The sequence below is a fragment of the Calonectris borealis genome, chromosome 10 (genome assembly GCF_964195595.1).
Source record: "Calonectris borealis chromosome 10, bCalBor7.hap1.2, whole genome shotgun sequence".
NCBI classification, from domain to species: Eukaryota; Metazoa; Chordata; class Aves; order Procellariiformes; family Procellariidae; genus Calonectris; species Calonectris borealis.
Genome location: NC_134321.1, coordinates 19245704 through 19264485, shown reverse-complemented (window position 1 = coordinate 19264485; position 18782 = coordinate 19245704). Strand labels below are relative to the sequence as shown.

Here is an 18782-nt window from a genome sequence, read left to right as displayed (position 1 = left end):
GTCATGTCCCATTATACCAGCAAATCCATGTGCTGATATAAGCCAGAGTTTGGACCTAACATTCAATCTGGTCACATTCTATACAAATTTATCTCAAGGCCAAAAAAAAAAGAAGTAAAATTCTTTCGAGGTCAAATGGGTGATCTGACATGTTGAGTAGTTGTATTTTTAATGAAATATCTGGAACTGTGACCTCTTCCATATTGGGTCCTGAGATTAATGAGTTACTTTAGCAGAGCAAACTAAAAAGTTGCATGCATTCCCTGAGGAAGATGAAACACTTCTACACGCCCTGCTGAACTTCTACATCTCTGGATGAAGACTGTATCAGGAAACGAGGGGGTCTGCCACTGCAAGGAGAGTTCAATGCACTGGGGAATGCAGTGGAGCTTCCTTTTGCCATGCAGAGTTTTCAACAAGCTGTTCAGCAGGGCTCGCCAGCGAAAAAGCATACTGCAAGAAGAGTTATTTCTGGTACAGTTGTCATCTGCTTTGTTTTTGGATGTGCAGAAACCTAGGCCTGTGGGAAAAAGAATGATCAGAGCTTTAAGCCTTGCGAGGGAGAACATGCCTCTACCTCCATCCTATAAAAGCAGCAATTTTCCAATGGTGATAATCTCACCAGAGCTAGTCACCCCATCAGAAATGCTTATCTGCATCAGAATTTCTGACTCAGAAACACTTGCCAGGCTATCTCAGGATACAAGAAGGTTGAGATACTTGAAGGGAGCCCTTATTTTGTTAAATATAGGCTTCAGCTGTGGACTTTCTCTGGCTGAGTTCATTCAATACATCAGGGTGCAGGGACATAATCTACAAAGGACACAGACCTATACCTGAAGCAAAAATCTGAAGGTAAAAGAGACTTACTTGCCACAGAAGTCCTTGTGAATGGCATGAAGGATGAGTAGTAAGTTGGGGTGTGCCTGTAGCCACTTGTCCACCATATCTGGGTGTCTGGGATCAACTTCCAAAAACACGCTCCTGAAAGGACACATTTGGGAGTAGAAAGTGGGGAGATGCACACATTTAGGTTGCTAAACTGATAAAAATTAAGGTCTTTGTTTCTGGATGACTCCCATCAGTGCAGGAAATGAGAAGGTCAGCAAACACACTGCAAACCAATAATCCTAGAACAGATCATAGCTGTCCATTTAAGACGCAGATCCCAACTACCTCCTTCGGGGGGAGAAAGTGTTGATCTTGGGGGGAATTCTCATGGTACTCCTCTGTGTGAGCAGTTAAACCTTTCTATCGAGATGTAAAGATCCCTTTTGAACCCCATGCAGAGATACTGCCAGCTCTGTCTTTCTGAAGCCCCCAAAGATTTAAGGCCAGAGTGAAGTTTTATGATGCAAATGCATGAACACTGAGGACTGGACTGGCAGCATGAAGTTCCTCTTTATGTAAGCAGGGTGACATTAAGTCCCAGTAGCAAGAGTCATAAAGCACAAGGTAGTACGCACATTTTCCCACAGTAAATGCCTCCATAAATCAATTATGAAAGCACCACTAGCATTCAGACCTACATAGAGGACCGTAGAAAGGAAAGTGCAGCAGCGATAAGGGAACTAATCGGACAACCTCAGTCAGTGCACCAGGACTAGGCCTGGACACTGCAGGGCTATTTCCATCTCTGCTGCAGCCGGGCTTTACGACACCAGCCCATTTCTGAGTCTCCACTCCCGCAACGCGGCAGAACCACCCTAGCTTACAGGCACGTGGAGACGATGGAACTGGTTACAGCCTGTGACAGTGCAGCAACATACAAGTTTAAGAGGCAAAGAACAGAGGCCAAGCACCAATCATATGCTCTCCCGAGAATTCCTAAAACGTCCCAGACTGAATACTCCCTACAAATTCACCAAACTAACTACAAGCTGGGTGTGGATCTCATTCCTGACCTTAAAAAACTTCCACTCCTCAATGGGGGCTCCACCTTATAAAACATGCAAAAAGGGAAGGAAAAAAAATAATCCTAACAACCAACCCCATGGGACCAATCCCTGTTGCTGGGAAGTTCTGAGGAGCATCTTCTGCTCTTGTGGTCATGCAAAGCATGAGGAATGAATTCTTCTGCATGCAGTACGCCTCTCAATATTACTGTTCCTCTTCTCAAAACAGCAGATTTTCAATGACCTCTCTTATGCTGGTAAAATGTCAGAAATTTTCAACAGGATATGTGAATGCCCTGGCACAACAGACTTTTGGGTATCATCATGTTGATCTTCAAGCACAAAATGGATCCCACGTGACAGAGAATAGGAACAATCCATCTTGAGTATTAACCATGGAGAAGTTTAACATTTAAGAAACTATCCCTGGCTGATCTTCTTTCTCCTGGGATATTCAGCATTGTATCCTGGCACAATAAACAAAGTTTCCCATAATTAAAGGGTGGGAGGGAAGTAGAGATCTACATCCATTCTCCCAGAGTTCTATATTGCTTCTCCTTCAATCAGTTATGCTGCTTAGAAAGCTTCCTTTTTTTTTTTTGCATTCTCTCTTTCTCTGCTGCTCTCTTTGCTGTTCTTTTTGTTGCTGCTTTGACCTTTAAAGATTCTTATTTCACTAATGACTATGAAACACCACCACTGGTCAAGGAAGGCTCATATCCCTTTATTAACCAATTTCAAGCTAATTTTGCTTATCCACATGACATTTTTTAAACTGCTATTTTTAGATGGGGGCGGGGGAAGGGGCATTTTTGCAACTATTTTCCCTCTGTACCCTCCTGTATGAAAACAGAAGTTATAGAAGTAAATGGACAAAAGACATGAAATTCAAATAGAGAACAGTGCTTACCCAGAATCCTTCAGAAGAGAAGGAGCCAGAGCCAGAATTGTTTTGATGACTCTCATCCCATCATCTCCCCCATCCAGTGCATCAAGGTCTTCATAGCTGGAGTGTGGGAATAAGACATTAATAGTAATTCATGTGACATGAGCCATGCCCTTGAGGACGCATTGCCCCATGCTCCATGGAGAAAGGTGCACCTAACACACCTGAACTCCATTACTCCTATAGCAGGTGACAGCACTCATAGCTTTTATGTAAAACACAGAGAGTAAGGCGGCAGCTACCCCTAGGCTGAGAAACACTATGTTGAGTAGAAGCAGAAAACATTCCCTGAACTCTGCCTGAAAATTACAGGGTCACACAGTTCCAACACATGGATCTGTTCTCTCTGTGCCAGCTGGACAGGGAGAGAGTGGGTTGTACAGCAAGGGATCATTTGCTTTATTTCAACCATGCCAACAACCAGGTTGGACTGCCTCCTAACCTAGCAGAGCAAATTATGATGTAGAAAGCTCATCTGTCAGAATCTCCTCTGGTGCACATCTTGTACAGAGGTGGGTGCAGGACTTTGTCCTGACATGCATGACAACCAATTCTGAGGAAGAACCAGCACACACAAAGTAGTACCACATCCCAAAAGAGCTTATTCATGTTTGTGTGGGTTTGTTTGCTTAAGACAAGTATTGGAATGAGAATGGGTCGCAGCATTTTCACCCAAGTTTTTTTTTCCATCACAAAAAGCTGCTCAGATTACTTGTACCTTCTTTCATAAACTCACACCAATTATGGAAAAAAAAAAAGGTCTAACAGGAGAAATGTTCTGAAACAGTTTTCGGTTAGAAACTTGTTAATTTCCAAGTGTGTGCTTTTTCCATTTTTATAAATATTTAAAATACTTTGATATTGTTTCAGACCTGTAAGCAATATCAAAGTAACACTGTATTATTATATAAACACACTTACGCTATGTACACGTACACTACATTTGCATGTTTTGTGTGCAATTGTATGTAGTATAAGGAAGCAGACAGAAAACCTTGCTTCAAGGAACAGGAGAAGAAAAATCTATTTATTGGATTACCGGAGGATTTCTGCATCCAGGGAAGCCATGTCTTCATGGAAGACATATGGGGGGTTACTGACTATGAAGTCTATGGGGCCCCAGAGTAGCAGCTGCTTGGCAGAACCTAGAAAAGAAAAAGAATCACAACCAGCTCTCAACCATAGCAATCTTCCCTATAAGCTCAGTGTCAAAATCCTATCCAGGAAACTGTCCCTCCAGACACATGCCCATGCGTATTTGGCTTTGCTTTTCTCTAATAAAATTTTATCCTATTTCTTTTTGGGATAGCCTGGCCTGCTCACTCTCCCACCTTGATGCAAGAGTGATACAAAGCTAAGCACAGGCAAAGTATCATTTTGTCATATCAACCACCCTGCTTGGCAGAACATGTTACAAAGCACAGGACCTTGATGCTCTGGAGCTCTGTGCCCATCTGGATCTAAAACAACAACCGGAACTTGAGAGAACCCACAAAGGCCTAAGTGGGAGCTTAGACTGCTGTCAGGATGCGTATCCTTCCTCTTATGCAGAAGGACCTCTAATGAGCAAAAGAGCCAGGCCCTTTCAGTAGTATCAACCATCTAATGGTTTGCTCTTCTGCAGATGGTTCAGCTCGCTACGCTCATGCCACTGTCCGGACTGACACATACCAGCCCTGAATCAGACATCATGTAACCGTGTGAGTGTGGCACTGTCCTCAGCCCAGCCTCTTGGCACAGGGCTTACCCATGCAGGTGCAATGCCAACACAGCTACACGGCTTCTGGACTGGAGCTGGCTGGCTTACTGCTTTTTGGAGCATGGGCAGCACAAACTCAGACTTGCAGATAGACGACTGTGCAGACATACCCCTAAGAAGTAATACAGTGTCAAAATAATAGTGTCAGAAAGGTGCACAAATAAATCTACAATGCTGGAGCTCCTGGCTCCACAGCTTCTGGCTAAGAAACAGCTGAGCATCTTACCTACCTAACTGGATAAGCCTCACCAAATGGTTTCAGCTGGGTCCGGGGAAGACAACAGGTATCCTTCCCTGGTTCAGCTCACCTAATTTCACATGAATAAGGCTGGGCATTTAATCTAAGCTAAATATCTGGGCTCCCTCTAACATCAACGGAGAGACAGGCACATACATGTTTATCTAAAGCAGCCATGTCAGCATGGAATGAATTACACTTGGTATATATTTGCCTCTCCCCAGTAACACTGGAGAGCACCTGAACTACCAGCTCAGACACAACCTTTAGACACCTAAAACCAGAAACAATTCACCTTCTGATGTAGTCAGGGACTTCTCTCAGCTGATCACCTGGCCTGGAAGTCTCTGAAGGGAAAAGCTTCACTGGCTCACTTCTTACTGACCTTTTTCTCTATTAACTTCAACATCCTCCTGACGCCTGCATCCCAAGGGGGTCCCTTGGCTGTCTCTCACGCCTGCCTCCCCCCATCAAAGTAAAAAGAGAGAAAGACAAAGGGGATTATAACAGTGAAAAGAGTTACTGTATGAAACATCATGATGGAGGATGTGGATCCTCTCCTGGAGTTGCAGCCTGTAAAATTCCAGATGCAAGAAAAGAAAGAAGAAAGATTAGGAGGCATGTTTCTGTGGATTCAAGAACAGCACATTCTATAAACAGATCATTAAATATCACATCTCTTATCTGATACACGTGTACCCTACCCCACTGACCGCAGCTGGATTCCTCTCAAGCCACAAGGAAAGTTTAGGATCTGCCCTCTGCCCAAGGAACAAAATCCAAAGCAAAGAGCACACTGTGCACCCATGGTGATTCCAGGGTGTGGCTCCTGTACACCCAAAACGTATACGTATCACCCCTTGTCATACATACAGCAATATTCCCACACCCTGCTGCATATTAACTACATCTCCAAGGCCTCCCCAAGTAAGCTCACCATCCCTCAAAAAAAAACCAAAAAAAAACCCCAAATCAAAAAAAAAAAAAAAGCCAAAAAACCCACAACAAAATCACCTGCTTCAAATACGTAAACCTGCTATTGTAAATGGAGACAACATGCTCACGTTTGCCACATTCTTTCTCCAGCCTCCTTGATAATCTAGATCTTAACAGTGTTCTGGCATCTGAGTGTATTTTCTAGGCATCTCTGGATGTCATGTCACATGCCAATGTTAAGGTGACGAGATGTTACTGCACCCTACCAGGAGGCCAGGACATACAGTGCAGCAGAACCCCTGTGCCAGACAGAGAGCTACGAAAAGGGACTCCTTTAGGGACAGCTCAGGCACAGACTGTATAGTATAATGTATTTAAAATACACACTAGGATCTCTCAGATGCTAGTTTCTAACTCATGATCTTTCTTGCCCCTGACACCTCTGGGCACATTAATTGGGAAACACGTTATGGTCAGTGCCCTTCATGTGCAGCCAGATGTCCCCTGGGTGCTCATACCAGGAGAACCCCTGAAGGCACTAGAAGACACAAACACCTCTCCTTTACCTATGACAAATGAGCAAGTAAGCATGCTGGCTTACTATTTTTAAGAAAACAGGTCTATAAACATGGTACTTCTTAGGGAGAAATCTTGGCCAAGATTCTGATCTGACTCATTGCACTAATCCAAGGTAAGAACAGCCTTGAGACTGCCAGACTGCCACTGCACGGTGCTCCAGTCTGTCACAACTTCGCATGATCCATCCCTTGCTCCCAGCTTGCTACAGAATATGCTCCCAGCCAGGGGAAAATAGTTGAGACAGCGATCCCCTTAAACCTTAGGAATCCTGAGCAAAGTTCCCTTGATGCTCCTGGGATAGGAAAGAGAGGCCAGTGTGAAAGTGGCCTTGGTGCTTGGTGACAACCTGATACTACAGGAGAGGTCACAGAAACAGAGAGCATGAGGCAGCAAGGAAGGAACAGAACCTCTAATTCCTCAGCTACATGGTCCACCCACCAAAATACCTCTGTCTTCTCACAGGTTTGCCTCTGGCTTTTGTGAAGACATTTGCACAATGTCAGAGGAAGCACTTTGCAAAGTCAGAAAGACAAGGCTGATCAAGATCTGTTGGTGGAGAAAGACTCCAAGCCTCCCACAGGAGATGCCATTCCCTGACCAGCAACAGCACATTGTGGCAGAGAGTCTGCACTGTCCCCTGACTCCTGTCCTCAATGCAGTCAATGTCTAGAGAAAACAAAACTGCCCAGCTCTTCCCAGCACATTCTCTCGTCCCACGAGAGACTCACCTCAGTGGCAGAGTCTTCCTCCCAGCTCTTCAGTGTAACACCTCAGGGCTACCCAACAGGGTTCATAGAGCGTGCTGCAACAAAGGCCTTATACCCAAGTCCTACTTGCCTTTGCTGAGGGCCTACGGTACTGCCCTGTCAGCACACACAGGCATCAAGAAAGGGAGGGGTTCCTGCATCTGCCTGCAATGTGCCCAGGTGGGCCATCTGGCCACTGGGATTGATTTAGCAAGAGCAAGACTCACCTAAGCATCTAGAGAACACAGCTGTGATAAGGGAGCTCTGAAAAGAAGGCAGGAACCAAGCTGGCTTCAGTCAAGCAGTAGCACAACTTATCCTGCTGGCTTCTCTCCCAAGAGCTACAGGGCACCATGCCATGGACAAGATCACAAGGACACAATGAAAATATCCGTGGAGAAATATGAGGTTCTCTGGCACTGTATTTACCCTCCCTCAGCCACTCTTGAGCCAACAAGCAATGTTAATAACAAGACTATTTTTTCCAGATGCCAAAGCAATAATCTACTAAGGAGGCAAAGATCTGGCCTGCTTTTATTATATCTATGAAAAATTGCAACAGAACTTGGTTTGACACTGACACATCAGAAGGAAATCTCTGCTCCCCACTCCCTATAACTGGACTAGGAGGCAAAGGGTAATAGTGAGGCGACAAGTTTGGGAAGGGCTTGTTACTACACATCACTTCAGACTCACATAAGAGCTGGGACTGGGTTGCAAGAAATGAAGAGATGCAGCTCAGTGCAGCCAGAAACAGAAGCAGCCTGTCTCTGTAGCTTCAATGCTGGCAGCAGCTGGGAAAAAAGGATATGTGGGCCCTGTTGACAGAAATGTCAGTTAATGAGCACCACTTAAGACTCACAACCGTACTAGACTCCATAAGAGGTAGCAACAGGAATGCTTTCCAAGACTGCTCTAATTAATGCCTAGGGCCCAGCGGTTTCTGAGGGTATGAATATATACTAGAGCTCTGTACCTTTTACAATGTCTACAGAGACTGGGATCCTGGACTCAAAAGCGTACTGACATTCTAGCTCTGGTGCTTGCTATGTTAGTGACAGTCCAGAATAACCTGGGTTAAGAAGAACCAGTTGAGGAAATGGTGCCACTAGGAAGGGCAAGGTCAACCTGATACAGAGCTGTTCTGACTTCAGGCACAAGATGCTTGACTCATTGTATGGGGGGTTGGACTAGATGACCTTTAAAGGTCCCTTCCAACCCAAACTATTCTACGATTCTATGATTCAGCAGCTCTGAACATCCAGCCACAGCTCAGGTGTCATGCAAACAGCATGGGACCCAGCAGCACCATTCTCACCAAACCCAAGACTTCAAGGAGGATGCTGACGGATACCACACTAGCACATCAGAGTGAAGGTGCTATTTGAGCGTGCAACCTTGTATCTGGAGGAGCAATGACAGAAACAAGCACAGCCGTAATGATATAGGGAGTCAGAGAGAGAAAGGTTCAGGCTATACTTGTCTTAACCTCCTAAGTGACATATACATTCTTACTAACTGCTGCCTTGAGTTTCCCAAGTTCACAGACAGGGATAAGAGTAGTCACCATGAAACACTGAAAACCCTTGAAAGACAGGCAGCGTTTAAGTACTATTGTTTTATTTAGATTGCCTCTGCAAAGCGCATTCACAAGTCAAAGGAAAAAAAATACTCTGGTAAATATAAGCTTTTTTTTTTTTTTTTTTTTAAATTTTTACACACTTTAGGAGCTCAACCTAGGGAACTAGTGAAACATTCCCTGGTTTCCAGTGGCAATAAACATGAACCACATGCCCAAATATTACGGACTCTTGGTCCTTCTCAAACAACAATTTACAAAAAACGGGTAATGTGGGCTTGTACCTATGTGCATTCTCCGCGGTGAGATCCACAGCAGCCTTCTCTTTATCCACAGCTATCACCCGGCTCTGGGACAGAAAAAACAACAACAAACAAGTATTACAACATCAAGGTTCCTGAGCAGACATGCTCTGCCAAAAGGGACATGCAAGATAAGAACTGACAATTCACTGTTCACTCCTGGCTCCTAAAAGGAATAGTTCATGAAGAATGCATCTCAGGGCACTGACAGGATTACGAGTCACTTCTAGTAAGCCCACTAACGTGACAGAAGGCATTCTGCAACACTGCCAGCAGCCTACCAAAATAGACAGGCTTCTGACCGAACCGACTCAGCTGACAACAATGGATTTACACTGACTCACATCACCCGATACGTTCATAGCTTCTAGACTCTGGCTAGTCTGGGGTAGACACAGGTTAAAGGAAGATCATGTCCTAGGCTTCTCCCCTCTAATGAGGGCAGAATCCCTTCCAACCACTTGGATAGAGGTTCTGGCATTTTCCATCTGTTATGCAGACACCTTTTGCCTAGTTACTCCACTACAGTCCTTACACCACATTCACTGTGTGTATTGACTGCATGTACTTGACTGTGTGTCAAGTATTTGAGAGTCCTCCAGCGTAACATTAAGAGATAGGACTACACAGTTAGAGATTTGTTTGACCTTCCATTCCACCTTGGGAAAAGTGCAGACAAAGGCCTGACTTGTTTTTGCTTTGTTTAATGTTTTTTAAACACAGATGTTGGTAAGTATTCACATAGAGAAAGCACGCTCAAAGAAACTACTTTGCATTTGGAGATGATGGTGTGATCAGCCATCATTCCTAGGGGGATTAATTTCACAGCCTGAGACTAGCATCCACACACATGAAGCTGACCCTTAAGGCGAAGGACACAGCTGAATCCTTAAGTGAAAAGTTGCTGTTGCTTTCTCAATACCCTAGTACCAAATTCTGCCTCAAATACTACAGACACCACACAGAGCGTAAACTCCACTTAGCTGTCAGTGTGGCTGCCACTAACTCTAATCAGTCAAGGCTCCTCATTTCTCTGGGCACAGCAGTTTGTATTAGTCAGCTGGGAAAGGACTTATCAGTTACAGGGACAGACTGACACAGCTCTTTAACTTAACAAGCAAGGAAAAGAGCATGAAGTACAGCTCAGGAAATCAGAGTAATTATACTTTGAAGTCATGAAGCTCAAGTATTAATCTTATCAGGTCACTGGGAGGAGGAACACAGGCATCAACCTCTAACTCTTACACACCAAGTCTTATACTTCTACAAGAGGAGGGGCTAGACACATCAATTCTCGTTCACGAGAGGGAACTGGCTGGTCTGCAATTCTGAGGAAAGGGGAATATTTTTCCCTTAACCACATGCGGTGAGATCTTGGATTCATTTCTCTTTCTGTTTACCAACAGATCTCAGTCCCCTTCCTGCTCTTTTCACTGTGTTCAAAAGGTGTGGGTTGTTATTAGGGGAAAAGACTTCAAAAAAGTAGTTTGGCAGTTGTGGCAGGTTGACATATGCTTGTCATACAGATCCCAAGTACTGACACTTCTGTGGTAATCCCTTCCCTGTATTAATTTAGTCTTCAGTCTCCTAGAGACAAGATCTTTCGATTCACAGCAAGGTCATTTTTAGAGATGACTGCCCCATAAATTCGACTAACAGAGTGTGTGCCCATGCCTCAGTCCCTCTCGTCCACAGCCCAGGATATTACTTAAACCAACATCCACCAGTGCTTCAAGCTAAGGTGATTAATAGTGAGCTGTGACAGCTGAAGAATGAGCACATTTGCTTCTTCCATCCTGACTATGCCTCCGCTACTCCTGCAGACAGCTGGGGAGAGCAATTCCTAAATATGCCTCTTCTACCTAGCATGAACTTATAGAGCCTGACTGTCAGAGACCTTAGCTGCTGAAGTTCCATCAAAGCGAAGAAGTTTGTCTGTGAAGTCTCAGTGAAGACTAGTAGAGTGGGATTGTCCTGTAACACGGGCATCTATTGTACCATGAGCACTGAAAAAAGCTCACCTGTGGCATTTTGCACAACAGACTCAGAGCAATTGCTCCAGAGCCACAGCCAATCTCCAGGATCACAGGATGAGGGACAGGACCTGGGAAGCAGAGGCTTGAATTTTTCTCACATTTCCGAGATTCTTCCTCTACAACTAAAGAGACGAGATCCTAAGAAAACAAACAAAAAAATTTCTAAGGGAGCTGTTTTGACTCACACCTTCATGGTCTGAGAACTGGAGTTTAAATTTCTTGACTCTGTAGCCCAATTAAATGTATTTTTGTTGCTAATTTTTAAAACACAGATGGCAGCAGTGAAACTGATACGCCAGAAGTCACTTCAGCTCCACCTCCCCCACAGGGTGCTTTGATTAGTAACCAAATCCTCAGGATACAATTTCCCACAGATCCTCTGGAATCTTCTAGCACTGTTGGGAAAAACAATAACCAAACAGCTGGAGCACATTATCTTCTGCAACACCATTTTATTTACTCCAAAATTCCGGCTTTCAGAATTTGTAAGCTTCAAAATTTAAGATTTTTACACTGTCTCAGTATGGTATGTAATCTGGAAGCAGAGGTACAGCTCCTAACAGCATCTAAACCAATAATCCAACCTGCAGATGGAAAGCAAAGGCAATGAATTACTAAACGATGCAAATGAGCAGCTCCCTGCATGGATTTCAGATTGTGGACTCCTACTACATTTTGTTGGTATAAAGTCACACGGAAAAGATTTTCACCCGTGCTCCTGGATCCGTATGCATCTCTGCCATCGCTGCCTCCTCCCTCCCATCAATCTCCTCTTTTTTAAATCCCTTTGCAATTTCATATAAAATCCAACACAGCAGGAGAGGTCTCAAAGATATACAGTTTTAAGGTTTGTGAAAATGAATGACTAGCTGCAAGAGAAAGCACACAGGTGCCTCCCGCAGACTGCAGCATGAACTTCCTGTGCTATTCACTGGAGAAAACTGTAAGACAGAAACCTTGTAAACACCTTGCGTGCACCAGCAGCTTCAGCAGGTGCTCACAACTCCCTGCAATCCTTGTGCTTTCATGGCACAACAGTACAGAAACAAGGTCTTACTGGCCCAAGGCGCTCCCACGATGGCTAGGTCATTTCACTTGAGAGGTCTGCTCTTGGACCTCTCCCGTAAATCCAGAAAACTTACCAAAGAGTAATTGGCTTGATTTTGCCAACAGTTAAAAATTAAAGACATTACCAGGAAAATTACTGGCCTTCCATTTTTACAAGGAATCTTGCATGTTCTTGGCATAAGCAGGAATATTTAAAAGCAATGCATCCTGGCAGGCAGGTCAGCTTCTCTTTAGTAAAGCCTTTTTCAGGAGCCTAAACCAGGTATGCTTGTACATAAGGGCATAAGCCCTTCCTTGGATATATCACCCTAACGGAGTAATAGATGCCTTGTGCAAAGCTGTAGTTTTTAAGAAGATATTTGTTGCTGTTGGTCATCCTTCATGCTAGGCCAATTTGTGTCTGCAGTGAGTAGGGAGGGAGAATGCAAACAAGTATTAAATTGAAGCATTCAGGTAGATGAGCTCCAACAAAACATCCCTAGCAGCAGAGCACCTGAGACATGCGCTGTTTTGTCAGGCAGTATTTTCCGAGGTTTCCCACAAGACGTGAATTTCTTTTAAACATATTGAAGTACCATGCCCCTGCATGAAAGCACACACCCAGTACTTAGAGAACAGAAGTGAAGCGTGCACTACTTCACAGTCAGGACGGAGAAACAGGCATATTTCAACATCGTCCAGGCCTTGAAAAGCCAGGCAGCTTCGAACCACTCCGTTTTAACAGAACCCTTTGCCTGTTAATCCCTCCTGCTGAAAGAGCCTGAAAGCATAAGTAAAAAGGAAAGATTTGGTTCATTTGAATGTGTACACACTCCATATTTCCTCTAGTAACATTACTACTTCTTCAGATCAGCTTTTCTGAGCCTTTGCCATTTTCAACTCAGCTGTGTTAGGCTTTGCTGCTTTTCCAGTAGCCTGGCTCTGCCAACAATAGCCTTTTGGGAGCCACTGGCTCCTCAACTTTCTTTAGGCTCCTTTTCACAGCCACAGCCTTTTGGGGCCTTCAGGGGCTTTTTAGCAACAAGCACCTTCAACTGTTTTCATTGTTTTCTCTCAAATCTTCTTCAGTTGTTGACCCGGAAAGAACCAGAGATGCCTTTGCTCACCAGATACTCAATGACAACAGCCTTCATGCTTCTCCAGACCGTGCCCTCTGCCTTCCACAGCTTTCAGTGCTCCTCAGCGATGAGCTCTGTTGTGCTCACACCCAAAAGCCCAAGGGGGAACAAGAAGCAGCCCACAGGCTGGAGGGCACTATTCTGAGAGGCCTCTCTCAAAGGTTCGTCTTCACTGCAAAGCTTGGTGACTGATACCTAAGCTAGCCTCAGCCAGGTATGAGGAGCCATACCCTGGTTACTATGTCATTATTGGCACTGCACTCATAAGGGAGTTTTGCTAACAGCCTCCAAAATCATATTCCTTGTTGCTGCACTGGGATTCCTTTCCTAGACAATTATGGAGGAAAACATTCTTATAGTCTCCCACCAGGACTGTGGGAAACCATTAGAGGATTACCAGCACTCAGATAACAACAGGGAAAACCAAACACTTCATCTACCCACTTTTGTACGAAAATGGTTTTTGCCTTTCAGCTAACAGCTCCAGATGAATCAGTTTGAAAACACTTCTGCAATGGAGACAGCCAGATATTGAAACTGCAGCTGGTTTGGGGAAGCAGGTGCTGATGATTCCAAGACCACAGAAAAAGAGCCACCCAAAAAATTCTGCTCGGCCATTAAATCACTCTTTCAAATACCAGCCATTGCAGGACGCTTACAAATATTTCCAGGGAATCTCTACAGTAACTCAGAATCATCTGTCTCCAGGGCTGATCACAGAGTAGCACAAGTTACTGATTTCAAATGTCCAAATGTAACTTCCATACAGTAGAACTACTGTCAGCATTTATTAACTTCCTTAAGGTTTATCATTAGTAACTTCAAGCTTGGAGTTTTTAATGGAACTTCTACTTTACACATTCCACAGTGAAAGTATTTTTAGAGTGCTTGCCAAAGCTCCTATTTAAATATGACTGATTTCAGTTTTAACCACATGTATATTAAAAAAGGGATGTTGGTATTACGTAGGCTTTGTATCCTATTCCCTGACTCCCCTGTCCTATTGTCTTGGTTATTTCATATACTTCTTACTGAGGCAAAGGCTAGTTCTCTCATCATACACGTTTATCATAATAGTTCAAAATTAAAAGATATTAAAAATAATGTGACAACCTAAAGAAATACATCCTTTTCCAGACATTAGTATTTCACTACAATTAAAAAGTTCAATAATTATGAAAATAAATTCTTTTATGAAATAAATTCAATTGGCAAGCAAAACAGAAGGTGTATTCTAACCAGCAAATTAGGAAAAAAAATTACTAGTACAGATTATTCTATGTTGAATTAAATTTGCAATTATGTATGTATTAAAAGCAAGAAGTAAAGACAAAACAGAAGGCACTGGAATAAGACATTTTGTGATTCTGCATTAACTGGCTGTGATACCATGGTCCTTTTCTTCACTTACAGCTTTCACGTGAAAACCACATTTCCCCAACATCTACAAAAGAATCAGGAAAACCCAGCAACCACGATACAGAGTATGTCCAGTTAGCCCACTACCCTTGCCACTAGGTTTCCTTTTCAGAAATCATGAATGATTAAGTTATCCAAAATTGTTCTGAAACAGTATTCTTCAGATTCTTCTCAGTATTTTCCATCTTTTAGCAAGTGATCCAGCCAAAATCTGTGCTTCTCCAAGCACACCATTATCTCCAAGATGTCACCACTGGAAACTGATAAATTACAGCACTTTGCAGAAGATAGCAGAACCACTTTCAAATCTCATCTTGGGAGATGAAGTATTTCTGGCCACGCATTACAGTGTTCATACAAAGACCACAAAATACTCTGCAAGACAGACATTCCCTACCTCTGTACAAGAATCTGGCTAGAGCCACGCCTGGGGAAGAGCAACAAAGAGGCAGAAGGTGCTAAAAAGAGATGCCAGTCCCAGACACAAAGAAACTGGGACAACTGCAGATGGCCAAAGGCTGTGGTCTTTATTGTGTAGGATTCTCCACATCTTCTCAGGCTGAACAGATTCCGAGCACAAACACCTGCTAATATAATGCCATCATTGCTAAAAGCCATCTTAACCACCCGTTTGATCACCAGCTCTAAAGATTGAGAGATGAAATTACAAAAATTCCACTGGGAAATAAGAGAAAACACTTTGGCAGCCTAGGTAATTAACCTTTGGAATACATTAGGTAAATTCTCCACAATCTGGCACTTTAAACCGAAATGGCAGGCCGTTTAAAAGGGCTTACTTTCACCCACATCATTTACAGGATTCAATACATCAGAGAGAGAATTTCCTTCACCACAGAAAAATGCTATTTTGGATAAAACAAAGACTTGACAATCAGCGCGTCTTTAGAGTCTCTAAAAACAGGAAAATGAGTTAGCTTGCGCAGGTGCCTCGTCCCTGCAACATGCTGAGCACTTCAGTACCTTTAACACATTTACCTCATAATTCCCATTTTCCAGATGAGCAACTGTAAAACAGTGAATATCCCAAACTCATGAAGGAGGACTACAGCAGAGCAGAGCATTGAACCCAATGCTCCAGAAGCCTCATTGGCACCTTTCCAATGACACCACTTTAGATCATGGAAACGGGTCCCCCCAAACTCCAGTTAGGAACAGGCAGGTCTACAGTTGTGTGAGGGCAACTGACCTCCTGCAGGAAAGCAAGAAGTCACAAAGATCAGAACCAGATTCGCACATCATCTAAACAAACAGTGCTTGGCTGCTCTTGAATTGTCTTTTTGTTTTTACTGTTGTAGATAAAAAACTGTAAATATAGGGGAAAAAAAAATCCAAAGTGCTGTATTAAGGAGCAAGTAAAATCATACATTAAAAGAATATCTTAGAAATGTGACCCAATTCCATATTTGCCCACAGCATGCTAACCACTGAACAGGATGAATGCTCAACTGTGGAGTTATTAAAATTCAAGTTATTGCTTACAGTATGCATCACTATTGTCAGTAACAACACAGCCTACACTAAAAATCCTGCTAACCAGTCCTACAGGTACCGGCAGAACTACTTTCATCCTGGAGCCTGGTGTACGCGTATATGGGTATAAGTGTGATATTTGTGTCAGCTGGGAAATGGAACATTTTGAAGATCTTTTCTCCCCTAGCCTGTGAAAGAAGCTCCTTCCCCCAGCAAAAGCCAGTTTTGGAAGGAGTAGAGGGACTGAATGGCAAACAGACAAAACCAGAGAGAAACTAAAATCCTCTCCTTGCTTTTGCTAGCAATGGCATCAAGGTGGAAGGGAAGGAGGGTCCTGGACATGGCTTGGGCACCCCCAAGACTCGGAGCTGTTGACATCTGCGTGCAGAGGCAGATTGCACATTTCATTCAATAGATGGGTGTACAGAGATGTTCAAGCAGCCGAGAGGAAGAGCTAGAAGTCACATGGAAAGGTGAGCTCAGTAGCCACTGCTGTCCCTTGGAGCAAATCTTACATATGACTAAAACTGCCCCACAGCTGTCCTCTCCCCCGCAGCTTGCAGGATTGCCATGCGCCTTTCCAGGGCACACCAGCAATGCCAGTGTGCTCCAGGGCCTTTTTGTCATGTTACAGGCAGACAGCACAATAGCCAGGGCAATAGGCTAGCCTTAGGAACAGGGCCAGCTCACAGCTCTGCAGAGTTACTAGTGTGACTAAATCCCAATCTCTGTGCATGTTGCAAACTCCCCTTGCACAGCAATAATCAATGAGCTTCCCCTTCTCCCGCATTTTACAGGATTTTGTGCAAATAAATATTCAAGAGGATGTCAAGAGCACCAGCCACCTCCGAAACCTGTACATTCACGAGGGTAGTAAGCTAGGTGCAAAGCGAAGTACCTGGAAGGGTTTTTACATTGCACTGGGCTGGAGGTGATGCAGGCATCAAGTGACAGATTTTTAGGGACCTACATTCTGTTGCTTAGCATGGAGTGGGGAAAAGGTATCTAGACCCTCTATGTCTTTGCCAGAAGTGAATTTAAAAATCTACAAGGAAAAACGCAGGACATCCTTGGGAGGGAGAAGGATATCTGGTCCTGACTAGCAAAGGAAGAGCTTGCAAGGACTAGAAGACTATAGGGACTGTGGTGCCCTATACAGGGGACACAAATATTTGCTTCCCATGCTACTTAATTTCCAGCACTCAGAGGTTCTCAAGCTTTTGTCTCTTAGCCAAGCCACTCACAGCCTGCTCTCACCTTGCAATTCCAGGAAGTTTTGCTTCACTGCCAGATTTGCCCTAAGTTCACGCTGTCATTTATTTGTTTGGTTTTTTTCCCCCCATCTTCTCTGTTGAACGAAACAAATGCAAAACTTTGCGAACACCTCCAGCTTCCCATGAACCTCTGCCTCACCCTTCCACCCATAACTCCTGTTCCCCAACCCACCCCCAGCACACACTCATGTTCTGACAGGTTCTTGGTATTACCTCCCCCTCCCTGCGGCCAGGTCTCTAGTTCACTGTATTTCTTGGAACTGCAGCTGCACAAAGAAAGCGTGAGGACAGTGTCTGCCAGCACCCAAACCACAAGCTCCACAGCTGCACAGCTCCAGCCAGCAGACAGCACAAGGTCAGGCAGCTTTCAGCACCAAGACAGTCGGGAGGAAACAGCAGAGATTCTCGCTGCTCAACAGTGGCTACAGAGCTGTGCGGAAGTCCAGAGTTGAGGCAACTGTGTGCTACAGTCCAACAACAGAGAATGACCCATCTGATGTTTCTGCGATTACAAGTACAAGGCTAAGAAAAGCAAAAGGAGGGGAGGAATGGGAAAGGAAAGAGTGGAGGTCACAAATTCACACTGTGCTCCCTAGAAGCACCCTTTTTTCGTGCCCTGCATGCTCTGGGGAAAGCAAGGAAGACAAGGTTCCAGGGGTACGAGCCAGGGTGCAAGAAGCTCTAACTTCCCAGGTTAGCAAACAGGACAAGGAAAGCAAAAGACACATGAAAACCTGGGTAACCTTCTCTCTGCTCTCGCACACTTCCTGGGAATGTTTTACTTATTTGTGTGCTTTCCAGAAACTTCTGTTCTCAGAATCCAGGACTTTCCATAGAGCTTGATCTGATATTAACCAAATCACCCCTCCCCTCCTGTTTGTCCACTTGGCTGCCAATCAGCACATGACAAAACACCAGGAAGCCAAGCTGGAAACCTAACTCCATGGCAATGGCCCTAGAAGATCACTGCCATGTACCCTCCTCCCAAAACCAAGCCGCCAAGCCAGCCCAGTGCCTAGTGGGGCAGGCAGGCCACGGTGTTTTTGTCCTGGGCTCTTCTGCCTGGCACCGCAGTAGGAAAGAGAAAATGTTGCACAAAGCCTATGAAACTCCCCCTATACAGGTATAGAAAGCAGAACACCGGAATAACTCCAGAAGGAGCCACTGATCCTGAAAGAAAAGGTGGCTTTAGGCAGAAGCAATGACAGACAAACAGGTAAAGGCATGACTAATACTGAGGAAGGGGTTTGGCTTCTCTGTCACACAACAGAAGCAGCTCCTGATGTGTCAGGGCACATGACAAATGCTGTTTCATCTGTTGGAGGAGAGGCTGTGACAGCGCCCAGAAATGACTTTACTAAAAGGCAGCAACCTTTGTAACCCATATATGCTAGTA

At 44.3% G+C, this 18782-nt stretch overlaps 1 protein-coding gene across 2 annotated transcripts in view; it reads right to left on the bottom strand.

Annotated features, from left to right (window-relative positions):
* Positions 1-287: 287 nt before the first annotated feature.
* HEMK1 (HemK methyltransferase 1, mitochondrial release factors N(5)-glutamine) overlaps positions 288-18782 on the bottom strand; it is a 31732-nt gene continuing 13237 nt past the window's right edge. For both annotated transcript variants that reach the window (XM_075159255.1, XM_075159256.1), the window contains 7 exons: positions 11002-11154; positions 8963-9027; positions 5362-5411; positions 3881-3986; positions 2806-2901; positions 871-984; positions 288-520 (listed from right to left, as the gene is read on the bottom strand). In XM_075159255.1, coding sequence (XP_075015356.1) covers positions 484-520; positions 871-984; positions 2806-2901; positions 3881-3986; positions 5362-5411; positions 8963-9027; positions 11002-11154 — 621 coding nt within the window. In that variant the 3' untranslated portion in view covers positions 288-483. The remainder of the gene's footprint in view (positions 521-870; positions 985-2805; positions 2902-3880; positions 3987-5361; positions 5412-8962; positions 9028-11001; positions 11155-18782) is intronic.